Source organism: Takifugu rubripes, chromosome 7, assembly GCF_901000725.2.
Source record: "Takifugu rubripes chromosome 7, fTakRub1.2, whole genome shotgun sequence".
Lineage (NCBI taxonomy): Eukaryota > Metazoa > Chordata > Actinopteri > Tetraodontiformes > Tetraodontidae > Takifugu > Takifugu rubripes.
This window is the reverse complement of record NC_042291.1, coordinates 473,938-484,923: the sequence shown is the minus strand read 5'-3', so window position 1 is coordinate 484,923 and position 10,986 is coordinate 473,938. Positions and strand designations below refer to the sequence as shown.

The 10,986-nt window shown below is 39.6% G+C and overlaps 1 protein-coding gene across 2 annotated transcripts; it reads right to left on the bottom strand.

The window, feature by feature from the left end:
• Positions 1-2,705: 2,705 nt before the first annotated feature.
• lsr (lipolysis stimulated lipoprotein receptor) lies at positions 2,706-10,625 on the bottom strand. 2 transcript variants are annotated; one of them, XM_011618220.2, is made up of 11 exons: positions 10,414-10,625; positions 9,491-9,820; positions 8,456-8,575; positions 8,119-8,175; positions 6,242-6,388; positions 5,847-6,044; positions 5,620-5,676; positions 4,995-5,111; positions 4,585-4,876; positions 3,644-4,100; positions 2,706-3,411 (listed from the first exon to the last, which is right to left on the bottom strand). In XM_011618220.2, the coding sequence occupies exons 1-11, from the start codon at positions 10,451-10,453 to the stop codon at positions 3,376-3,378; spliced, it is 1,851 nt and encodes a 616-aa protein (XP_011616522.1). In that variant the 5' UTR covers positions 10,454-10,625; the 3' UTR covers positions 2,706-3,375. The 2 variants fall into 2 exon arrangements, with proteins under 2 accessions (XP_011616522.1, XP_003977151.1); XM_003977102.3 differs by lacking the exon at positions 8,119-8,175.
• Positions 10,626-10,986: the final 361 nt, after the last annotated feature.

Below are 10,986 nucleotides of genomic sequence, written 5' to 3'. Positions count from 1 at the left end.
CACTTGGGGCAGGATCTCCTCCTTTACCCGGAGAAGGCACTCCACCTTTTTCCGGTCGAGAACCATGCAGCCCTGGCGGACGCCAACCCTCACCGGAAACGAGTTCGACTTACTGCCAGCACTGCGGACCAAACTCTGACACCGATCGTATCAGCGGGCCCGACACCCCATACTCTCGGAGGACCCCCCACAGGACCCCCCGAGGGACACGGTCGAATGCCTTCTCCAAGTCCACAAAACACATGTGGACTGGTTGGGCAAACTCCCATGCACCCTCGAAGACCCTGCTGAGGGTGTAGAGCTGGTCCACTGTTCCACGCCCAGGACGAAAACCACATTGCTCCTCCTGAATATGAGGTTCGACTATCCGGCGGACCCTCCTCTCCAGTACCCCTGAATAGACCTTACCAGGGAGGCTGAGGAGTGTGATCCCCCTATAGTTGGAACACACCCTCCGGTCCCCCTTCTTAAAAAGAGGGACTACCACCCCGGTCTGCCAATCCAGCGGCACTGCCCCCGATGTCCACGCGATGTTGCAGAGTCGAGTCAACCACGACAGCCCTACAACATCCAGAGCCTTAAGGAACTCTGGGCGGATCTCATCCACCCCCGGGGCCTTGCCACCGAGGAGTTTTTTGACGACCTCGGCAACTTCAACCCCGGAGATACGAGAGCCCATCTCCAGGTCCCTAGGCCCTACTTCCTCACTGGAAGGCGTGTTGGTGGGATTGAGGAGGTCCTCGAAGTATTCCTTCCACCGATCCACAACATCCCGAGTTGAGGTCAGCAGCACACCATCACCACTATACACAGTGTTGACAGTGCACTGCTTCCCCCTCCTCAGACGCCGGATGGTGGTCCAGAACCTTTTCGAGGCCGTCCGAAAGTCGTTCTCCATGGCCTCACCGAACTCTTCCCATGCCCGAGTCTTTGCCTCGGCAACCGCCGTAGCTGCACTCCGCTTATATATATATATATATATATACTGTATATATAATGTGCAGGGAGGGCTTTGATTTCCATCTGAGCGCAGCACACTACTCTGCCACCTTAACCTCACCCCACTTTAAAACCTCGCATTACTTTCTTCATTATGATTGGAATTTTGTTTCATGCACCACCGTACTATAAGACTGGTTCCAGAAATGGAGTGACTCTGTGATGTTTCATTCAGTCTCCAAATAAAAGGAAAATCTAAAGTTTAAAAATCAGAATGGGGATTATCTTTAATAGTTTTCACGTACAACATAAGAGCAGTTTGGCAGGGTTGCTCTGTAGAGTTGAAGCATAAGTCAGATTCGTCACTTGACATTTCACAGTCAGATTTTTCCCAGTACTTTGTGAGCCAGCATTAATAGATTCAACCATAGCAACTGATCTGATAAAGAATTTTCCAACTATTGTCAGAACTACCTGTCACATAGAAGATATTATGAACTGCTTCCTTCAAAGTCCAGACTTTGTGAACCAAAGAATATCAAACCTAAACAGGTATCTGCCCCTCCACTTCACCAGCGACCCCCAATCATGCCCTCTCATTGGCTGGAACACTCTTTTATGGCCAATAGGAGGCCTTGGGACAAGCTTCATAGACAAGCTGTTTTGCTTTTTGTTTTTTTGTTGTTTTTTTTAGCAAAAAACGCAACCTTTTGGCATCACTTCTAAATCAAACTGGAGAGATGAGCTGTTCATTTTAAATAGGCATTGCATAAAATTTGCATAAAAACACCAATTATTAAAGTTTAAAATAGGCAAAAAAAAATTAAATAGCAAGAATTTGCACCTTTCGTGAATATTCTAAAATGGAATCATGTATTAAAATGTTGGGAGTTCTTACAATATTGTATACCACTGCAGGCTGCAGAGGTGTGTGTGTGTGCACGCGCGTGCATGTGGTACAGGTACAGGTACAGGACATCTAGTGCACACAAAATTGTTCTGTCACTTTATTCTTCATGAAATATTTTTTTTATTGAGTGGAAATAAAAAAAATACAGGAGAAAATTTTTATTTCTGAAGTTCTCACTCACTTCAGTTTTGACTTTACTGTCCATATCTCATAGCTAAAGAAAATGTCAGAAATTATGACCTATTTAAATATACATCACCAAATGTTATTCTATAACCTTTTGCCAGATTAAATTAAATTTTTGATCGAGACACTCCCTGTTAGCATTATCACACAACAGATAAATATAGCATAAAGCATATTAAAGCTATTTTAAAAGAGCTGTCATGTTCAGATTATAAAAATAGCCATGAAATTAAAACTCACATCATCTTAAGTCAAAATAATAAAAGTAATAACAGATTAGGGGTTTTGTTACCTTGTCAGCTAGTCTGAGACCAGAAGCTGCTCACTCTTCTTCTCTTTCACCATTTGCTTTCTCTCATCCATCCTGCTCCTCTCTGTCAGCAGGCTGGAGCTGTGGCATGCTGAACCACTGAAGGGAGGGTGTGTGTGAGTGTGTGTGTGTGTGGGGGGAGGGGGGGGGGCGGGGGTGCCTCTTGTTTACATCCACAGTTAAAAGTGATGGACACGTTATTAAATGTATTACATTTTAAACTATAGGAAAAAGAAAACGAGAATAAGCTAACACTGCTGATTATGTGCCCAGTCAAGGCAAACTGTAAGCATGTCCCCGAGTCATAGAACATCAAGGTGGCGACATCCAGTGGTGGAAAAAAAAACATGGAAAACCAACTGGGTTGACAATACTTTTAATTTTAAAATTCGATTCCAATACACCAAACATACATTTGGATATTCAGTTCAAAACATTGAGTTTACCATCTGGCAGTAGGACAATATACTGCAGCTTTAACTGAAGTTTTAAGTAAAAAAAAGAAGGAATAAACTAAGCAAAGAACAAACTTTAACTAAATTTGGATTATTTGTTCAGCATGCTTCTACAATTCAAAAACACTTTTTACATAAAATAAAAACAATTTTACACTTAAAAAGTAAAAAGCAATAAAAAAATACACAGATCCCCCAAAATTTACATTGGTACTGGTAACAACTACTAGAAACTACATGTTAAAAAATGTTAATAAAGCTGAAATCAATTAAGTTGCCTAATGCAGATGTAAATGTTGACAACAAAGTATTTAAAAAGATGACTTTAGCATCCATAAGTAAAATTATTTACAATATAAGGCACTTTTGGCAGCCATAATGTTTTATACACAAATAAAAAGCAAATAATTCTTCCCTGAACATTTAATTCAGCAATAATAACATCCCTTTAACTCATGCAACATTAAAATCATCACAACTAATTAGAAAAATGACATATATACTGTATATATAGTGTGAAAACTGAAGCTTTTACAGATGATTGAATAACTGGACTGTCTGAATGACGGCCAGTTTTACACCACCAAGCTCTCCCGACTCACAGCACCATTCTGTAAAAAAGTTGGAAAAATTGAAGAATTAAACCACAAGACTGTATAACAACATTAAATCACATGGAGTGGTTTACTAGCTTCTTAAATTCCCCATTTACTCAACTTTATTTGTTGCTTCTTTTTTTTTTTTTTTTAAACCAACTAACAGAAAAATGTCCCATTGACTCATTATGTGGGCGGACAGGTGATCCCATCCTAATCCTAATACATCAGCGGTTCCTGGACTCACCTTACGAAGATTGGTTTTCTTGGCAGATGACACGCTTTCATCTTCACTGTACGGTGGAGGAAGTGGAGGTGGATAGTCATCACGGCGTGCAGGTAACCCAGATGGCGGGTTGTGTGGAAGTGGTGGAGCCCTACCCCGGTCAGAGCGGTCACTCTCACTATCCAGCCGATCTCTGCTGCGCGTGCGCTGCTGCTCACTAATCTTCTTCTTCTCCAAAGCTTCTCGCAGGAAGCTGTCATCATATTCATCCCGCCCTTTCCTGGCACCGTGGTCATAGCGACGGTCCCGCTCCAGATCCATCAGATCATCCCGACTTCGGCTCCGTCTCCCAGGGAGACCACCGTGTGCACCTCTATCCCCTCTCCGACGATCATCAGGAGAGTGGTCTCGATAGCGGCGGTCATCAACGTCACGGCTGTAGCCACTGCGGGCACTACTACTCCAGCCATCATCCGACCTAAAAAACAAACATTAAATTAAATCACACTTGGTGGAGAAACATTAATCTATCTCTGGAGCTTGAACTTTTCTGCTTTTTTAAGATTAAGTGGTTCAAGGCTAGTGGATATCCAGATAGAGTGGCCAACATTCGCTAATAAAGCAAAAGGCCTTTTCACGACTGTGATAGAGTCCACTGCTATAATACGAGTGGAAAATATGTGATCATTTTAGACAGCTCCAATTGAAAAGATGACAAATGTTGCATTTTGTAATGCCAAACAGCAGCTCTATTGTTTGTTTGATGAATAACTATAGTTCATTTTTGCCATTTAGCATAAATATTCTAATTGCATTATCTTACACAATGTCAAAACTGTGGCCAAATCAAATAGAAACAATGTCATAATATTGGTGCCAATAAGAGAAAACACCAATGTCTTTTATTGTTAATTAGTTTTCTTTCTTTGTCTTTGTTACCTTTTGCTAATTGTAAGACTCACCCTCGCCTGCTTCTGTAGTCATCTTGGCTTCGTTGTGGAAGGAAGTTATCACGGCCGTTGCGTCGTCCGATGTCATCGAGGTTGTCCATGGAGCGGGCACGTGCACGCTCCCCCATGTAGCCGACCTCGCGACGTGGATTATAATGGCGGCCTTGCTGGGAAACACTACTGATGGTGCTCATGGCTTCATCCTGGTCGTAAACTGTTGCCAGAGGTGGGGGCTGGGAACGACCCCCACGGTTTCGAGGCTCTAAACTATCATGCAGAGAACTGACTTCGCTCATATTATCCACTGTAGGAATAAAAAAGATGAAAGTATTGTAAGGACAACAGAATTTGAGCTACACTGGCAGGGGAGCAGTTGAATGTAGCAGCGACTAAAACGAGCAGAAAGTACTGGATTCACTCACAGCGGTTGTAGTTTGCAGGTCTGGATGGATCCAAATTAGAGAGCTCTTGCTCCATGTAATATATCGCTCGGGTGGCATTGCCTTGTGGGTCCACCTGGATGCGATAACCACTTCGAGCTAGTGGGAAAAGAGAAATGAAAGTTTACCTTATACACTAAAATTACACAAAGATGCAGAAATGGAAACAAACTCACTGCTGCCACTAATATATTGATACCAGAACATATAAATGAATCATAAATAATGGAAATACATGTCCTCAATAGTTCAGAAGAAAAAGTACACCAGGAGGAATAATTGCAGTTTTAAAATCTTAATATTTATGACACATACTTAAGTCTTTATTAACATCTCTTCTACTGTCGTAATAAAATACCCATTGCTAGAATATACAACAGCTACATAGGCAAAGTATGTGTGTGTAATTCATTGATCATTATAAACTCTGAGTTATATGTAGAATATGGAACAGTACAATAATTTATATACAACTATTGACATTCTTCATGTCTTTTGCTTTTTAAACAAGTAAATATTGTAATGCAACAGCCAGTCAATGATAATCACTTAAATCAGATATGCAATCATATTCAATATGTATAATCAAAACAAGCTCTTTACTCACTTTGGTCTCCTCCACCTTCTCGGTCATGTAGCAAAGGCACTTGGGAACCCTGACCCACTACACAGGTACACAAGATGAAACAAAGACTTACAAAAACTCAGGATTACATAAGAGATGGGAGGTTTTGCCATTCTGAAACGATTCACTTGACTGAGTAAGAACAACAGACAAGCCCCAGCAGCTCCCCGTTAATCAAGACAACCATCGCAAAGAAGAGAATAACTTACCAGAGCTGGCTCCGTCATATTCTCGGCCATAACCGTTCGGTGGCTGAGTGGCTCCAGTTCCGTTTGGTAAAGGGAATAGCGGTATTCCCTGGGGGTTCATCCCTCCATATGCTGGCTGAGAATACATGCTTGGAGCATAGAGAGTGGGGGCATATTGGCTGGCAACACCTTTTTTCACAGCTTTTCCTGCCTCGTATACTGCAAAACAGTGGAATACCTTTGGTTATACAGCGTAGATCTTTTGATTTTCTACCATTGAAAAATAACTCAAGCACAACTCAACCACAAAAAAGAACAAGCCGTGCTTCCTTTAAGGATGGTTCAGGCTAGAAAGGGGTGGCCCAGGGACCAGTTCTGGACTGTGTACAATACCAAAAGTGCAATTTAGTACTTACATGCACGCGGGCAGCAACAGCGTTCAGGACAGCAGGGGCAGCTAACATAGCAGCAGCAGGTGTGCGGACAGCACTGGCACCAGCATATCCCAATCAGGAGTAGCAACAACAGGAAGCCCAAAACCACCAATAAAACCAATAACCAGTCTGTGAGGAAATATTAAAAGAGATTTTATTTTGGGCTACCTTTATATCATTCTCTTGTGCATTCAGAGATGAAGAGTCTCATGTAATTATACATCATCTGTACATTGACATTCAAAGATAGGGGGTCAATTCTGAGCCACTGCAGCTTTGGCGCTACTGTGGGCCAAGTTAAGAAAACCAGCAGTGAATCTGAGAATGGAAACAAACTCAACAGAAAAAGAGCTGTTGTAGCTGGGGATCAAGTATCTCCACTATTTTGGAAGGGGGCAGAGCCGCCATGTTGGTTATTCATCACTCTAAATTTGCGAGTGGAGGGAATTCCAATTTTGACAACATCAGAAACTTTGAAATTGCTTTTATTCATTTTTTAACAAGGCTAAACAATTTTATAGATTCAGGTTTTCTATTTTAAGCCTGGAAATTTACATGACACCGAATAAATGAAATAGTGCGTCAGTCCCACTAAAACTGCACTTCAAAAGTCCATGATAGCACTACTGAAATCTAGCACACTCAATTACTGTGAAGTAAAGTCGATTTAGGCATTCACAAGTGTGACTGAAGTGGGCTGAGATTATACTGTGAATGCACTATAGCTCTGAAGTCAAGTAGCCTGTATAAAGGTAAACAGAGGAGGCTTAACAGCTATTTACAATCTTCTCCAATGTCCTGCTGTATGTTGCTAACTCGCTAGCTGACGATCACTGTGTTGATATTGTAGATCAACTGGCACAAGCACAATACTCACAATATGAAAGGATGGTCGTCACATCTATCATAGTGGGGTGATGTGATTTCAACAGTAAGTCAATTACACAATTACAGACTTTTTCATATTACAACTGTCTGTGCATGTGAACAGTGCATCTGAAACATATTTCTTTCATGATAGTAGTTCACGAGGAAAGGTCTTACAGGGTTTAAAAAATGTCAGAGGCACAATTTTTTACAATCTTGAGGCAGCTTAGGTGTCAAAGATGAAATCCAGTTCTACTGCTTAGTTAAACCAGTAAAAAACACATTTCTATAATAATTTTAGCAATGGAAAATGTTAGCAATGTAAATGACTGAAACTAAAAAATATAGGAAAGTTAAGAGCATGGTTGAGTCACATAGGTACGAAAACAACTGTATTTATTCTTTTTTACAACGACCAGGTTCCGATTTTTGAAAAACTTTATATATTCAACTCTTTATTTTCAGATTTTTTTCTTATTCATCACATTGAATAGTGTGTAAAAACGCCCATGCAATTACATTTAATTTCCATATTCTCACAAACATACGCTGCTAATTTACTTTTTAAAGGTCGTGTTTAAATGGTAAAATTGATTTCTCTTTCTGTGAGTTCAACTGCTGAAAATCAACCAGTAAAAAGAGAGAAAGACATTTTAAAACCAAATAAAACACTAAACTGGAAGACTTTGATGAACTACGTTGTGTCCTTTTGTAATAGATACAAAACAGGACATCGCGAGGTAAATGTTGACTCATTAAAGCAGGAGACATGTTAGCCTCATCCCTCAGTATTGGTCAGAGATATTACTGTAACTGCACACTATAATCTTGTATATAATATAATCTTTTTAAACTTTTACAGTAATATAAATATGCCCAACCTGGCTCATATTAAGTACAGTTTTTGGTTTGTTTATAACGGGTTATCTCCTTCATGGCTACCCCATAGACTTGGACTATCTGACTGGACTACAGGGAGGGGCTTGTACTACCTTCCATAACCAGTAAGTCAATGCCAGGCAGCAGGTCAGTAGAATTAGACTTTCTCTCTGTGAAAGAAAGAGAAGGCCACAATTACTTAAAATTGGTGTTGGCCAAAGTCTACCGCCAACAACCTGTGAGTCTACGAATAACTGCCACTCTCTACTGAAGGTCCACCTCCCAAGACACTAGTTCAACTAGTTTATTCAGAATATTTCTGCTGTATCCTTTTCAAAAATCCCATTTTGTGTACACTGTGACCTGCATATATGGGAGAATAAAAAAGGAAAAAGGAAATAGCAAAGAAAAAAAAGAAGCAGTGTATATGTGACCACGCGTGTACTTTACCTAGAACAATCAGCTCTGTGTAGTCCTCATTATTTCCTGTCAGGTCCTGGCCAGAAACAACATTGCACACATACACGCCACTGTCACCCCATGCTGTCTGAGCAATATTCAGGTCTGCATCTGACAAACAAGATTTGGGGATTTAGTTACATATAACAATTAAACGAGTATTTATGGCATTGCTTCTCAACAGGGAGGACAGCTCATTCAATTGGTGGCTGTGGGCAACACAAAAATAATCATAAAGCGTAGATTATTCATGGATTTTGACAACCAATCCAAATAGAGTCTCGTTAATAAAGCAAATTCCCATTCCTAAACAGTCCAATAAACTGACATTAGGAAGAGTTGAAAAAAATTGTCCACAAATAATCTGGAGCAAAATGTTGAGGATTCAATAAATTGCCCATTTAAATGTAAAAAAAACCAATTTATATGATGCTGATCAAATTGTTTCCATAAAACTAGAATGCACTTTAAAAAAAAAAAATGTTCCAGATGTGAATAATTACACAATCTGACCACCATCTATCCAGAGTAACAAGGTGTCCTAGAGCATCGTCAACACAAGCCTAAGCTATAGTCCTGTAAATAAATAAAGCATTGGTATTCAACAAGTTTGAATTTGTTAAACCAGTAGACACTAATATCCCAGCTCGATTCACAAACTTTAAATGTATATACCGGTATTTAACATTTTTAATACAATTTCATAATCAATTAAATATAACGGATGTACAATACTTGGTATAAAATTTGCCTTTCAATAAAAATGTTTTAAAAAGCAAACACTGAAAATAATCAAATATATTAAATGTCCAAAGAAAACTTTAAAAATGTATTATTATTTTTTTTTTTTTTTTAAAAAGGTCAGATATTTTTGAAAGTAGTTCCATCTGTCATTAAGGTTTAAATCGTGCAAATTGATTAACCAAAACCACAAGTGATGCAACCATTGTTGCTTTTGTGCCGATGATCTAGTGATGTCATGTCTACCATTTGAAAAAGATTAGCTAGAAAGTCTGATCCACTTACTGTTTATTATGCTGATCTTGCGGCCCTGGTAATATGAGCTCAGGGTGATAGCGTTGGCTTGTTTGGATGCCACCGTGCGTACTGTCCTCTGACTGTCAGCACACTCGATGTTGGGGTCATAATTTGGGTTGTTCTGAGAGAGAATGTTTTCAGCACTGCTTGGATTCAGAGCAGCCTGGATTGGGTCTCTGCAGTATGATTTATACCTCCAAGTGACAATAGGAGGCTGAGAAGATGATGTCTGGTAATTGCATTGGAGGATGACGGGCTGGAAAAGGATGACGATGTACCTCTTGGTGGGACACTGGACTGGAATAGCCATGACAGACTCTGATATGAGAATAAAAAAAAAAGAACCATGTGACTTAGATTGTCCTAAGCCTGAAAAAGTCTAGGAAGAAATTAATGTAAGTATTATAATGCCAATTTTAATTGTTGTCAGAGGGATGATCCAAATTCTTTTAAAAAGTACGCTATTTCCATCCATTATCTTGACTGGACACTTGGCTTTATAATGGCTTTACTATTTACCTTGTAACAAATTGTGACAATTTTCATTTCAGCTTCAGTTCGATCTATTAATATAAATAATGTTTTTCCCCCTATCTAATGGTTTGTTTGGTTTTTATTTGTTTGTTTTTGTTTAACTGAAGCTCAATGACCTGAACTATTCAATAACGTTTTAAGAGGAACAACAATATGTAGATTTGGAAGCTTGTTTATCATTAAGAGTTTCGAAATAAAAGCCAGCCTTATTAATACGCAGTTATAAACTTAAACATAGACGCTTTAACAATGTAACAAGTATGGTATTTTTTTTTTTAAAGAATTTGAAAATAATCAGTTACATTCGTCAGAGAGCAAGTTTCACGGACGCATTTGCGGAAGAGGGCCCGCCCTGCCAGAGAAAAAAGGGATCTTACCTGTTGCAATTAAAACAGCGACTATTGTAGTCCAAAACATGGTTAATGTTTGTGTTCTCGCGGCCTTATGCGATTTATATTATTGTTATTTTATTCAAAATACACAAAATCTTCCAGACCACGTATCTTACACAGTAGAGTTTAACCTATCATCCGCCATTTTGCGTGGGGTGGAAAGCTGTTGTCGAGCAGAACACCTGAACACAGCACGCGAGCCGAGCAACAGCAGGTGAGCCCTGCGCATCAGGAATGGAATCTCGGGGGTCAATGAAGTCTTTGTTGTTTTCATGTAAGGATTTATTTTGCTATTTTGCTTTAGTTTACGGAATGAAAACTGATTTTAAAATATATATATATATATATATATATGTGGTATGATCTTATGGCACGTTTTGTTTTTTTTGTTCGATGTGGTTGAAAGTTGGTCTGGAAGTTTAACTTCCCCGCGAGTTGGTACGATCCAGATGGACTCCCGGTGATGACGCTGACAGTGCTTTTGGTAAATCATTACCGGTAATTAAACATCCAGTTAGTTTATAACCCAGTGGCCTAGTTTCAACTCTTGAATTATTT

Coding starts and splice junctions, on each gene's coding strand:
- lsr (XM_011618220.2), bottom strand. CDS start 10,453: ATGTTTTGGACTACAATAGTCGCTGTTTTAATTGCAACAG. Junction 9,821..10,413: donor CGCTGTTTTAATTGCAACAG/GTAAGATCCCTT, acceptor TTCTCATATCAG/AGTCTGTCATGGCTATTCCA. Junction 4,101..4,584: donor GACTACAGAAGCAGGCGAGG/GTGAGTCTTACA, acceptor TTTGTTTTTTAG/GTCGGATGATGGCTGGAGTA.